This window comes from Equus caballus, chromosome 23, assembly GCF_041296265.1.
Source record: "Equus caballus isolate H_3958 breed thoroughbred chromosome 23, TB-T2T, whole genome shotgun sequence".
Taxonomy (NCBI): Eukaryota; Metazoa; Chordata; class Mammalia; order Perissodactyla; family Equidae; genus Equus; species Equus caballus.
The window spans coordinates 48274646-48289525 of record NC_091706.1 but is presented as its reverse complement, the minus strand read 5'-3'; the positions used below and the strand labels follow the sequence as shown (position 1 = coordinate 48289525).

At 41.0% G+C, this 14880-nt stretch overlaps 1 protein-coding gene across 18 annotated transcripts in view; it reads left to right on the top strand.

The window, feature by feature from the left end:
• Positions 1-14880, top strand: part of TTC39B (tetratricopeptide repeat domain 39B) — a 149983-nt gene that overhangs the window by 85939 nt on the left and 49164 nt on the right. For all 18 annotated transcript variants that reach the window (XM_070248710.1, XM_070248704.1, XM_070248698.1 and 15 more), the window contains 4 exons: positions 4575-4685; positions 6931-7062; positions 8043-8119; positions 14629-14696. In XM_070248710.1, coding sequence (XP_070104811.1) covers positions 4575-4685; positions 6931-7062; positions 8043-8119; positions 14629-14696 — 388 coding nt within the window. The remainder of the gene's footprint in view (positions 1-4574; positions 4686-6930; positions 7063-8042; positions 8120-14628; positions 14697-14880) is intronic.

The window sequence follows — 14880 nt, the reverse complement described above, 5'->3', positions numbered from 1 at the left end:
AGCTAAACAAGTTATTATTAAAATAAATCCCTTTAATTAGTTATGTACTTGACAGCTCTGAATTATTGAAGGCTATTCAGTTACTTACAAAATAATGATAATAATAGCTGACATTACTTGAGGACTTCTGTGTGGCAATACATTAAGTACATTATGTGCATTAACAGCACAGCCTATGAAGTGGGTACTTTTACTAGTGGGTCTGGTTTACAGATGAGGAAACCAAGTGCCAGGGAAGAAAAGTGACTTGCCATGCTCAGATATAGCTAAAGGTGGAGGCAGGAAATGAATAAAAGGAGTCTGGTCCCAGAACCCACATCCTCATCCACGACATTAAGTGAAGCTTGCTTGCAACCAGGCTTATTAAGCGGTTAATAAAGGAAGAAATGGAATTGGCATGTAAGCGATAATACTAGTATAATCCTGAATTCTTTATAAGTTATATATTGGTTTTGTCTGTTTTTCCTTTTTAGAATATAAGACTAAAAACTTTGTTCTCCCTTTCAATGAACGTATCTTCTAAATTAGAAGCAAGAAGAAAGAGTCTTCACTTTACGGAAGGTGTATATTAAGAAAGGCACCTGGGTGGGGGCTCCAACAGATCAAGAATATGAGTGTGTAGTCCCTCTGGGATGGGCTGAGCACCATGGCTCTTGGAGAATTACACACGGTTGTTAATTTGCGTGGGGCTTGGAGGTTCACAAAACACGCTTGTAGTGCCCACTGCCTTTGTATCTCAGCACACATGTTGATGAGCCTCATGCAAGATACTTGGCTGTTATTAAATAGCCATGCTCATCCTTCCAGTCTGGTTGGACAAGTGTGGTGGGGCTGGGCAGAGGAGTTTTAACTTCATGGTGTGGGCAGCCATTTTAGGTTCTTAATCCGAGGAGGCAGGGTGATGAACATCTGTTGTAGGAAGAGTACTCTGATAGTGGTATGCAGGATGCATGAAAAAGAATGAATATTACCTGGGAACTTGTGGGGCCCACCCCAGGCCTACTGAGTCAGAAACACAGGGTGAGGCCCAGCAGTATGTTTTAACAAGCCCTCCAGGTGAGTGTAGTGTGTGCTGAAGTTTGAGAACCTTTGCTGAATCAAAGCGGTAGTGCGAAGGCATTCTTAGAGACAGTTTCAGAATTCAGATTTGAGGTGATGAGAGTCTCAATTAAAGTAATGGCAGTGGAGATGGAGAGAACAGCTGACTCCAAGAGATGTATGAGACGTCCTGGTCGGGACTGAACTTGTTCTCTTGGTCGTTCCTTGCAGAACACGTGGTAGCACCGGTATTGTGGAGGGTGGTCTTAATTTCATGTGAATGTCTTAGTAAACCACTTAGAAGGGTTGAGTTAAGTGTGTTTGGAGGTGCTGAGCTCTCGCATTGTTTATCCCTGTAAGCTGGGGCATTTAAGTGTATGCTCCCAGGTGACAGTGTGGCCAGCTGAAATGCACAGGTGGGTGGTTGTTTGGCAAGGGGACCAGTATCTGTTCACAGCCCATTTCCTGGTAATAAAGGATGAGCTGTAACCTGAGAGAACTGGTGGGAGGGAAGATTTAAGAGAACAGGTGGGAGGTACAACTGGAAAATCTAATAGTTGAAGGAAGGGGTGATTAGTAAGAGAGTGGGGATTTCTGAGCCAAAGTATTTCCTTTTGTTCTCAGAATAAAAATCCATCCTCTCTGTGACTGTTCTGTCTGCTTTCTGTCCTCATTTTCTCCTGCTCTGCCTTGCTCACCACATTCTCAGCTTAGAATCTCTCCCTCTACCCCAACCTAGATATTCCCATGGCTGCCTCCATTTTCCAGCTCTTGAATGTCACCCTTTTGGAGAGCTTTCCATGACCATCCTTATTAATGTTGGGCCTCTCCTCCACCCTTCCAAACCAGCTTCTCTGCCAGAGTACTTATCCCCATCTGAGATGATCTTAGTCAGCTACTGATCTCCTTGTGTAAGTCATCCCCCCTCCCCCAGGAGAAGGAAAGACCGTTTAGAGCCGGGATCCTGTGTGTCTTGTTCATTGCTGTATTCCCAGCACCTAGAAGGCTGCGTGGCATGTACTTAGCGCTCCATAAGTATTCATCCCATGAATGAATTCTACATAGAGATTTGCTTGGGCGGGGGTAGGAAATGGAGGGAGAAATGGGTCTGCCGACACAGGCAACAAATGATGACTAACTTGGACTGGGTAGAGGAGAGGAAACAGGATAAATCCAAGAGACGTTGAGGAAGTAACACTGACATTTGGTGAGGGACTGATATGGGAGGTACCAAGGAACTTTCTTGTGAAAAGTTTTCCTGCGAGAGGTTTGTGAACTCCTTGCATTCTTATTTGATCTCTTTATTCTCTGGAAACATAAGGGCAAAGTAATTCTGTATTAGTCAGGGTTCTCCAGAAAAATAGAACCAATAAGATATATGTATATGAATATATGAGTATATATAAGGAGATTTATCATGGGAATTGGCTCATGTGATTATGGAGGCCGAGAAGTCCCGCAATCTGCTATCTACAAGCTGAAGAATCAGGAAAGCCAGTGGTGCCGTTTAGTCCAAGTCTGAAGGCCCAAGAACCAGGAGCACGAGAGAGCAGATGATGGATGTCCCAGCTCAAACACAGAGCATGCAAATTCACCCTTCCTCTATTCTGTTCTATTCTGTTCTATTCTGGCCCTCAGTGGATTGGATGGTGCCCATTCACATTGGGGAGGGTCATCTGCCTTACTCAGTTCACTAATTCAAAAGCTAATCTCTTCCGGAAACACCCTCATAGATGCACCCAGAAATAATGTTGTACCAGCTCTCTGGACATCCCTTAGCCCCGTCAAGTTGACACCTAAAATTACCATCACAAATTCTCAGCTCTCCAGCTACCCCTCCACCAAGAGCTTGTCTTATTTCTGCACCACCTGAGAGGAGGTGTAAACTCTAGGCATGAGGAATTCTCAGTTTCTACCCCGAGCAGCTCTACCTACCCACCCACCCACGCACCCACTTAGCAATGCTTATTGAGTATGTACTATGTTATAGATACCACCCACCGAAGACACTGGTGGCATGGCAGTGACAAAAACAACCTCTTTGCATTTATATCCTAGAGAGGAAAGACAAAGATAAACATGAGCACAAATACGTGCACGGGATACTTAATAAGTGGTATGGAGCAAACCCAATAGGGAGACGGGATGGAGGGGGGTCAGCGAGGCAGCTCTGAGTTGGTGCTTTTTAAGCTGAGATCTGAATAACAGGAAGGGACCAGCCATGAGAAGACCTGGGGGCAGAGTGGTTTCCTGTGGGACCTTCAGAACCCATTTCTGGTGGACAAGTAACTGAAGTGAGATTTTGTTTTCATGCTTGAAAGAATGAATTTAGAGAGGTTGGTGGCATGGAAATTCAAGTTTAAGTACTTTAAATAAATCGTTGTACTGCTCATTTACTTACTGAAATATTTTCCCTTTGAAAGTTGTTATACAGAACATTTTAGAGATGGCTCTAGGTTTGTTTTGTTTTGTTTTGTTTTGTTTTTTGAGGAAGATTGGCCTTGAGCTATCATCTGTGCCAAACTTCCTCTTTTTGCTTGAGGAAGATTGTCCCTGAGCTAACATCTGTGCCGATCTTCCTCTGTTTCATATGTACGCCTCCACAGCATGGCTTGATGAGCAGTGTGTAGGTCTGTAAGTGGGATCCGAACCTGCGAACCGTGGGCCACCAAAGTGGAGCACATGAACTTAACCACTACACCACTGGGCCAGCCCCAAAAGATGGCTCTAGTTTTAAAGAGCAAAAATTCTATCATAGTTAACAGATAATTTTCAAAAAAGGGTAAAATCATGACTCATATGGATATAAAGATGAACACATGTTAAAGATTTTACTTAACTCATTAGTCAATGAGGGGAACTAGGTAGATGTTATAACAGATTCAAAGGAGAAATCAAAACAGCACAAATTTATGGGGAGTAAAGGAATGTTTAAATGAACATGCAAATTCAGGCAAAACTAGCTTCTTCCACAGTGGAGGGAACCTCTACTGGCCAGGACAGAATTTACATGTGCATAGATGACAGTGATTCTGCATTGCTATCAGTTACTTAGAATTTACAGAGTTGTAAGATAGCTCCCGTGGAATCAAAAGCACGTCACCGGAAGGGGTCTCCTCTAGATTCCAGACGATGCAGTTTTCCATTGAAGCACATTTTTTCCCCTACATAACCAAACAAAACAAAATAACCTCCGCTTCCCCCATGAATGTAGGTGGTTGCCACACCTGTGGTCTTTGGAGTGATGTGGAGAACTATCATTTATTTAGTGCCTGCTGTGAGCATTGTTTGTCGATTGATTCCATCCTCACACTAGCCCCACGAAGTAGGTGGTGGTGGTCCCATATTTCTGATAAGAGAGTCAGGCTCCTGGAACTTGAAGACACAGCTAGTAAGTGGCAGAGTTAGAATTCCAGCCTGTCTTTCTGTCTCCAAAGTTAGAACAGACACACAAACATATACACACATGCTCTCCCTGTGACAGCTTGCTAATAGTAAAGCTATAGAACCACTGTGTATTTTTTCTTGATCTTTAGGTCACCATCAGCCAAGGTGGATCTCAAGAGTGGCCTAGAAGAATGTGCAGTGGCATTGGACTTATTTCTAAGTAACAAATTTGCAGATGCCTTAGAATTGCTTCGACCATGGTAATTAACTTTATTTCTTTTAGATAAAGTATCCTTTTTTCAGATGTGTTTAATGATTCTGACTTTGACGTCATGCTTGTCAGTTAATTTATGTGCATTTCCACCTGAATATTTATAAACTAATTTGCTTGAGACCCCCTTACTGTTGGGTAGTTTTAATATCCAGTTAAGAAATCCCTCTTTTCAACTTTAATCAGAAAATTTCTGATTCTTCATATTTTAATTTCTATACTTGTTCAAATGGTGCCACCTTATGTAGTTTTGTAGAGCTTTATTTTCCTTTCTTCAGTGAAATATATTTACGGATATTCCTCTTAAGCTTAAGTATCATTAAGAATGTTTTCCTTTGAAATGGGGATGAGAAGAACTAGAATATGCTAATCTTGGAAAGTGAAAAAGAAATTTAAGATAATAAAAATAGTATTGAGACTCCCTATTTATGGGATAAACCAGTTAAGCAATTTAAATTCAATTAATAGTACCTGTTAAATTTTAAAGTGTGGCAGCAAAACCTGTGCTCAGCCTTCTCGCTGGGCCGCGCTTTTACCACAGTCCTCGTCTCTGCAGTGTGACTATTGCTTGACAGGAGTAATCTTGCATTGTGCCTTCAAACAGTCACTCACTTGGATGAACTTTAGACGTCATAAATAATTTTCTAGAAGGTTCCTTGGGCATAAAATTGGGAATCCTATTCCTTTAAGTGGTCAGTAGGATGACGTGACCCAGCTCATTGACTTTGAATCAGGAATTAAATTACAGAGGAGCTGCTGTGGTAATTCTATTAAGATTTAGAAGAGCTGTGACCAGTTAGCATTTCAGAGTTGGGAACAGATGATAAAATAGTGAAGCCTGTAGCCTAGGGAAATTGTCCAGTGTGGTTTCAGTAGTTCTCACAATGTCTACCTTGCTTGTCTCCTGCCCTTTTCTCCTCTGTCCTTCACAGTCACTCAGACTTCCCACTCTCTCCATCTTCTGTCTCTTGCCTTCCTCTCTTGTCTACCTGCCTTTCTCTCTTTGTCTCTCTTCTTTCAACCTGCCTGTCTGTTTCCTGGTTTTTTTATTCAAACAAATCTCCTTCTTTTCTTTGCCACTGACACCCAGCTGGACATAATATGGAAGGAAAATAAATGATTTAGTATTGTATTTATTCATTTTATATTCTCTAATCTTTATGCGTGTTTCACTGTTAAACATCATTTTTCACACTTGAGTACTCTTCTTCCTTTTGGAGGAGCTTTCATTTTAAAAAATGTGAGGTTTAAAACCGCAATTAATGATTAACTTTGGGCCACTCTTATTGTTTGTGGTTTTTTTGAGCAGCTGGTGTTCTCACTCTTGAGGACAAACTACAAATTACCAAAGGAGGTTTAGGCTATTTCCGTGGGGGGAAAGAATAATGGGGCTTGCATTTGTTTTGCATAGCAGCAGGCTGTTGTGCATTATATTTGAATTAAAAACAAAACCGTGCAATAATATTTTAAATCTTATAAATAACTGATTAACGTAACTTGAGAAGTTTTGAGAAAAGAGATGGTGAGGTTTTCACAGCCTAAGAATCTGGGCTGTGTGGTACCTTAGGAGCAATTAATGTCCTTAAAAATCGAAGCCGTTCTCACTGATAACTTGATAATTTGAATTATCAAGAACTTTAATCAGGAATCTCAGATAATGGGATTAGATTAAATACTAAAATGTGCTTTTGTCAGGGCTCTTTGGGGCAGACCTAATTTATTGCAAAAGTCTTGCTTCCTCTTGGCCTCTGGCTGGGAGAGGAGAGGGATGATTTAAATGAGTCTTTCTTTCGAAAAATGTATCAGAATCTCTCTATCACAAAATACATTTTCAGTGGGCTTTTTCTGAACACTTATTTCAGAGCTCAAGACGGTACACTGCCCCTTGTTCAAATGGGAAAACCTGGTTTGCTTTGCAATATTTTTTAGGAAATGATTCCGCAGGCTGCCCCCTTGTGCTGAAACAGGGAAAAGCATGTTGTCGCCTTCTCTGTAACTGGGAATATTTTGTGCTTGCCCGTGTGGGCTTACGTTGGAAAGTCCTTGATACTTGAGTTTTTTAGGTCCTGTCTTTCACTGCCCAAATTATTTCAGTGATTATGGTGAAGGAGTAAAGGTTATTATTGTGGAAGTCACGACATGCATTTACTAGGATTTCCTGTGATTTGTGTCAGACAAGACCTGAGTGCTTTTCAGTTGAACTGAAACGTCCTAATTCCCTGTGTTGTCCCCAGGGCTAAGGAGAGTATGTACCATGCCTTGGGCTACAGTACCATTGTGGTGTTGCAGGCTGTCATGACCTTTGAGCAACAGGACATCCAGAATGGCATTTCTGCTATGAAGGACGCCTTACAGACCTGCCAAAGGTATGAACTGAGTAATTAAATACTTGAGATACGACTACAACCCTTTACGTCTGTGTGACAGAATGAATGTGGTTCGCCTGCCTGAGAGCGCTGTTTGCTAAGTTGGCCACAGTTCTAGGAAGGGACTTGAGATCCACAGCGTCCTGGCATCGTGCAGCTTCATGTGATAGAGATAAAAAATTCCTCTTAGGAATTATAGTGTGATTCTCATTTGGCCGAACACTTGGCCTCGATCCCTTCCACTTTTCTTTTGGTAATTTGAGTACAGAGAAGGGCAGAGGGTGATTTCAGTAGGGTGAGCAGCAAGCATCTCTCCAGGGCTTCCTGTGGTGAACGGCTTTAGGAACTGCGGGCCAGTCCAGGCCAAGCAAAGCGCAGTCTTCTTTTATGTGGGAGATGCTGCGGATTCAGAAGGGAGTGTTTTATTGCTCTAAAAAAGACGTATTTGTGTACTTTTGGTGGTGAAAATGGGATGGGTTTTTAGTTTTATTTTAATCTTTCCTCTGTGTACAGGAAAACCCTGGCAAAAGCTATTAATTAGCACTGGCGAATTTTAACATGGCTAAAATGACATCCTGATGCAATTTTGTTGCAAACCCTGCCAGTGAAGAGATTTTCCAAATATTGCACTCTAAACTCTTTTCTTCGCCTGTGCTCTCAGCACAGAATATTGATTTTAGCCACAGGGATCAGGCAAGGTGCTTGGCAGGGCTAGTAATCACTGTTTTGTGTGGGGTTGTCCACTCATGTTCAATAAGCATGGATGGAGTGCCCACAGGATGCCAGCCCAGTGCTGGGGGTGATGTGTTGAAAGGATGGGCTCTGCCCTACGGACTTTAGAGTTTAGAGTTCCTCCTTGGCGGCTCTTGTGATTGTGACTGAAATGAACGTCAATGAAAATGAGCTCAGCCTGATTTATTGTTAGTTATTTTCTTTCTATGTCCTGTTGCCCTTTCTACTTATTCTCTTATTCTGTGCAGATATAGGAAAAAAAACACTGTTATAGAATCTTTCTCAAGTCTTCTTTCTAGAGGATCACTGGAACAGCTGACTGAAGGTAAGAGTCATTTAAAAGATTAACTTTTTCCTTCTTTTAAAAAATTAAAATGTGATCGTGCTCATAACATTCAACACTTAAGTGTATAATATAGGGTAAATGAATGTCTTTTTCTCTTTCCCATCATACTCATCCTTCAGAATTAACCATTGTTTATAGTTGGTTTTGAATTCTTGCAGACTTTTCTGTGCACATAAACAAATGTATACATAAGGTACATGTCAGGTTTTTGTAGTTTTTAGTGTATTGTTCATTTTTTTGCAAGCATAGAATCACATGATATATATTATTATACACCGTGACTTTTTGACATTGACATTTTCTCATGTCAATACGTATAAATTGTACTTCATTCTGTTTAACAGCTATGTAGTATTCCATAGGATGGAACTGAAAATTGAAAATATTTATAGATACTGCCACTTTTTTCTCAAAGAGTTATGTGAGTTTATATTCCTACCATCTATGTTTGATAGTCTCTATTTTTCTACAAGCTATTGCCTTTCTTTCCAAGGTAAAAGTAATTTTGATACCTTAAGAAAAATAATAGTGTTTCACAATCTGGAAGATGTTTGGTTTGTGGACCTTTAAGAATATTTAAGAATCCAAGAATGGCTACAGCACCTTGATCAGATGGATGGGAGGAAATGACTCCTTTTGTTGTCAATTGCTTAATGTTCCCACTGACATTAGAGCAGAGGTTCCATGATCAGTTCTGTTTTGTTAATGGTATACTCTAGTCACAATGGTTTATAAGAAAGGAGCAGCTAGATACTCCTGTAGAAAAGAAAATAATGTCTTCACATGTGACCCTTGCAGAAAAAAGCTTCTGCCATCCAAGGAGAATTTGTGCCTATGCTGTCACGGACAGACTGGTTCTCTGGAAGAGAAAATGCTAAATACTAGAAGTAGCTGTGGCTGACATGAACAATTCTGGATACTGTTGTTAAGGTCTTTCCCAGCGGTCAAGTGTATGTCAGACACGTTTTTGAAAGTGTTTCATTATCAAGTTTTATTTATTTTGTTAGAAGAGTATTATTATCAACTTGTTATGGACATTGGAGAACTTGGGAATATTTGCATGATATGAGATTAGAGTGTTAATTACAGGAGAGGATTATGGGACTTGTTCTAAAAGGGTATGATATTGGCCCCACAACCATTGTAGAACAGAATGGTGTTTCATTGGTCACTCCAAGCAGCTGAATCCCATTACTTCTTCTCCAGAGACTGACCTCCAGGAACCCGTCAGAATTTATTTATCCTCTTGATTTCAGATAGAAAATGTCTTCATATTTTCCATCTTTGGGCCATTTGTGGAAATTGGCCTGAGTAGGCCTAAAGTCCACTAAAGTAGGTTAATGGGAAACTAAGTGAGCCTCAAAGAAATTTGACTCCTCCACTTACATTGTCCTTTCTGTTTTCCTCTGTATGACTTCTCTCTAGTGGCCCACTGCTTCCCTTTTTCTTTGCACTATGAAAACTGACATTTGAGATTTTTTTGAACTTAGTTTTGAGAAGAATTACATGGTATTTTTGGTGTAAGTATGAATAATTTAAAAAATAATTTAAAAAGTAATAATGATAATGCCCCATTTTTTAAAAAGCACTCTCTTATGTGTCAGACCCTGTCCTTGGTGCTTTCCTCAATATCCAGTCTAATCTGTGTAACCCCCTTTTTATAGATTAGGAACTGATGTTCAGAGAGATTAAACAAATTAAACAAATGGCCCAAGATTATCTGCCTAGCAGAGCAGGATTCACACCTGATCTGCCTTTCCCTAAGCCACGGTTGTGTCCACTGTTACCCCAAACTTTGTCCTGTAGGCACGTAGAAAAGGGCACAAAATGTGTCATATATGGGTGAGGGAAATGTTGAATTGTTCCCATGTTAGACATCTTGAAAACAGATTGTACTGTGTTCTTATCTTTCTATTATGTCTTTGGACATGGGACTTAGAAAATCTGGAATAGGTAGAAAATTACTTTCTACTAAGTATTAAAAAATAATTTTGTCAACTGAAGTGAAGAGTCTAGGTAGAGGTTAAATGAAGGAGTTTATTCAATAGTCAACGTGAGGAACTTGAGCCCTGGGAAACAGGCCGACGGAGTATTCTGAGGCAATGCTCCAAGGTCTAAGGATCTGAGCGCAGTTTATATACTTTTTTTGAACAAAGCAATGGACATTCAGGAAAAGGCTTACACATCTAATAGTCATATGCTTTAAAGATAACATAGGGGCCGGCACCATGGCCGAGTGGTTAAGTTTGCGCGCTCTCTTCGGCAGCTCAGGGTTTTGCCAGTTCGAATCCTGGGCGCGGACATGGCACCGCTCATCAAGCCACGTGGAGGCAGCATCCCACATGCCACAACTAGAACGACCAACAACTAAAAATATACAACTGTGTACTGGGGGGCTTTGGAGAGAAAAAGGGAATGTAAAATCTTAAAAAAAAACCATAAACAAGAGCATTTTGTTTATACATTAAAAAAGGCTTGCAATGTTGGTGTTATTTATGTGTGGGAGGGAGGCAAGGACCAGGGTTGGTACGTTTTCCCTCAATCTCTAAGAAATACCGCTGGGAAATATGAGAGCGAGGTACCCTTTATCTTTTCCTGTTGTGGAGCTGTCCAGCTGGTATCTTCAGGCATGAAGTGTGGGGTTGCAAAGTCATTTGAACACAGACTTATGAGGCCAGCATGGCTGCTTCACAGTACAGCATGCTTCTTCTTCTTCTTCTTCTTTTTCTTTTTTTTGCTGAGGAAGATTTGCCCTGAGCTGACATCTATGCCGGTCTTCCTCTATTTTGTATGTGGGTCGCTGCCACAGCATGGCTGCTGATGAGTAGAATAGGTCCATGCTCAGGAACTGAATCTGGGCCACTGAAGGGGAGCATGCTGAACCTAACCACTCAGCCACAGGGCCAGCCCCCAGCATGCATTTTTGCACTGACTTTAAACCTAAGCAGCTTGCTTGCTAGATTCACCTCTTAGACCAGGGAGAGAGGTCTCAAAGGTTTGTTCACAATTTAAACAACAATGAGATACAACTACACACCTATTAGAATGTCCAAAATCTGAACACTGACAGCACTAAATTCTGGTGAAGATGTGGAGCAACAGGAACTCTCATTCACGGCTGGTGGGAATACAAAATGGTACAGCCACTTTGGAAGACAGTTTGACTGTTTCTTACAAAACTAAACACACTCTTGTCATACAATCCAGCAGTCTCTCTCCTTAATATTTACCCAAAGGAGCTAAAAACTTATGTTCACACAAAAACCGGCACATGAATGTTTATAGCAGCTTTATTCACAATTGCCAAAACTTGTAAGCAACCAAGATGTCTTTCCATAGGTGAATTGATAAATCAACGGTGGTACATCCAAACAATGGGATATTATTCTGCACTAAAGAGAAATGAGCTATCAAGCCATGAAAAGACACGGAGGAACCTTAAATGCACATTACTAAGTGAAAGATACCAATCTGAAAAGGCTACGTACTGTATGATTCCAAGTATATGACATTCTGGAGAGGACAAAACTTTGGAGATAATAAAAAGATCAGTGGTTGCCAGGGGATGGGGTGGATGGGTGAATAAGCAGATCACAGAGGAATTTTAGGGCAGTGAAAATACTCTGTATGATACCATAATGATGGATACATGTCATTATACATTTGTCCAAATCCATAGAAGGTATACCACTGAGAGTGAACCCTAATGTAATCTGTGGACTTTGGGCGATTATGACATCTCACTGGAGGTTTATCACTTGTTACAAATGTACCACTCGGGGGGGAGGGTGTTGATAATGGGAGAGGTTATGCATGCGTGGGAGCAGAGGATAAATGGGAACTCTCTGTACCTTCCCCTCAATTTTGCTGTGAACCCAAAACTGCTCTAACAAAATAGTCTTAATTAACAAATAATAAAATTAAATTTGCTTGTGACAATAGCCTCTTCTGAAATACAGGTTTATATTATTTAAATTTTTATATCTAAAGGCATGCTTAGCTAACATTTCAGGGCATCATGAAGATATTTCCTTCAAGAGACTAAGGAATTTGTAATTATTAGATGTTCTGGTAGGTACCTAGTCATAAATGCCAAATGACTAATTTTGAGAACTAAGGAACTGCCCAATGTAAATCAACCAGAGTGAAGAAATAGGACTTTTATAAATTAAGTTGCATTTTATTCCTAATGAGTTTGGCTGTCACTGCAACCCAAACAGACTTTGTGTTCAAGGGAGCGTGTCAAAACATTGTAGCTTTAGTACGTGATTTGTTTTCCCCTTGGTAATTTTCATTTCCATCCTTGAGTGGCTGGCTGGCTGCAGGAATGAGTGTATTTAATTAAACTTTTCCTGGGTTTAACATGGAACACACCATTTCTTCTCTTGTGACTGGCGTATTGCCCTGAATGGCTTTCCAGTGGCCTTTAAAAACAGATATTTGTATGCAGCGCTTAAGATGTGAAGAGGATTTAATATGAGGAATAGCTGCATATGGTACACAGAGTTCAAACTTTCTTGCCTTTTATCTCTGCCTTCTTGTTATGTCCTTTAGCTACTTTTAGATTTGTCCATCTTTAACTTAACCCTGATCTGTCTACCCTTCTGCTCAGATCTCAGCAAGGACTCACTGTTCCCTACCGAATCAAGCCCTGACTCTGGCATTCAAGGTTGCCCACAATTTAGCCACAGCTTACCTTTCCAGACTCCTCCCACCCCTCCTTCACACACCTTGTGCTTCCGCCAAAGGCGCACCACTGGCCTTGCCCACAGTGCGGTGTACTCCCTGTGCCCCATGCCTCTGCTCGGGCTGGTCCTCTCCTGGCAGCAACCTCACCCCTACGTGCACCCCTTGGCGCATGCCCCAAGTCAGCAATGTGCCTTACTGAGCAGGCTTTCAAAGTGAATAATTTCTCACAATTTCCACTTTGTTTCAAATTTACCTAGGGAGAGGATATTCAGATGACTTTGTAAAAATAAAAGTTTCTAGTTTTTATCCCACTGAACACACTGAGAAAACCCAGAGGCACGCTTTCAGGTGAGGTGATTTGAAGGCTGGAGACCCTGGCTGTTGAGGCTGCCAGAATGTGCACAGGCCATAACTCCTCAGGTTTGGCCTGTTGTGGGTTTGGCCCCATCTTAGGGGTGCTGTTGGGAGATCTTAGCTGCATAGTGCTTCTTTGTAAGTTCAACCTTTCAAATATGAGCATGGCACCAAGTTGAACCAGTCGGGTGTGTGTGTGTGTGTCGGGTGATGGGTCTGTGTGTGTAAGGGAAAGAAGTAAAGCACTAGTTCTTATCCAGTTTGATTCAGCAGCATTCCTAATAACACTCTACTTTTCAGTTACTTTTTCATTCCCAGAAATACCCAATTTTTCAGTTACTTATTTCACATAAAAATGTTCTGCTTTCTGAGCTTTTACCAAAAGCATGACATAGGCCAGGGACATGTTAAAGTAGCTGACATATATCTAGCGTTTGCTCTGCATGGTGAGCGCTACATGCAGCTCCTCATTTGATTCTTTGGCTGGGAAGTAGAGACATCATTCACCAGCCTTTATAAATGAGGAAACCAGCAGAGAGAGACGTTAGCTTGCTCGCGACCCTGCAGCTAGTACACGGCAGAGCCTTTCCTCCATCTAGGCTGTTAAATACTGCAAGCTCATTTACTTAAATAAAATGCCAATTTGCATTCCATGGATAAAACAGTGATCTGCTGATTTTGTTTATGCAAGGATGCAAAGCTCTCCCCCCGCCAAATCTCTGCAAGTGTAATGGATCGTTTAGGAGGATAGGCCATGTGTTTGGGGGCATGCCACGTGTCCCTGGGATATACAGAGCTTTACATAACCCCTTCTGTGAGTGCCTTGTTCCGTGCTAGATATCTCAATGATCAAAATAGCCCAAACTGTGGTAGCGCTGTCTTTTTACATCAAGTCTCCTGTGTGTGAGGAGTCATGACTTGGGCATGCAGAGCAGTTCTTTTCATGGAACTCTAGAGAATTGTTGCTTTCTTTTCAAGTTAATAATGTGCCTAATCATTGTCATGATGTTCATACCTTCATATTTAAGAAGGTAGAATATAAATTTAAGTTAGTTTTTTCAATCTTTTATAACTGTATTAAACTTACATGTTACTGTTAAGTTAAAAAATAAGCTATTTCCTTTTGTTTTTTTAAAAGTGCTTTTAAATTTTGGTTGTCTCTTGTGAGCTGAGTTTGGGTCTCTGATACCAAGTGCCTGACTCTTTGCAGTTATATTTGAATGAGACCAAAGATGACTTTCCTGAACCATTTCATGCATTCTGGGAAAATCTTGCTGTGGGACCCAGAACTGAGGTCATCATTCCACTTTTATGGAAGCACCAAAACAATCTAGGTTTTTGTGTCTCTCTTGGGCTCATTTATCTACCAGTCTTTTCTGAACATCTCAGAGCAATGACTGTGGACATGGGATTTTCCTTAATATACTTTTATTTGTTTTTAATAGAGGAGATGCATGCTGAAATCTGTTATGCCGAGTGTCTCCTACAGAAAGCCGCACTCACGTTTGTGCAGGTAATGAACGTTTGGCTTAGAGTTGGTGCTGCTGGGGAAGCCTGCCACTCCTACATAGAAAAATGTGGCACGCTCTGTCAGTGCTTCAGCTCTTTTGACTCAGAGTTGTAACGAAAGATGATGGTATTCTGATAATCTTTGGCTGAAAAAAGACCCCTGGGAGCAGCTTTATTCCTACTCAAAT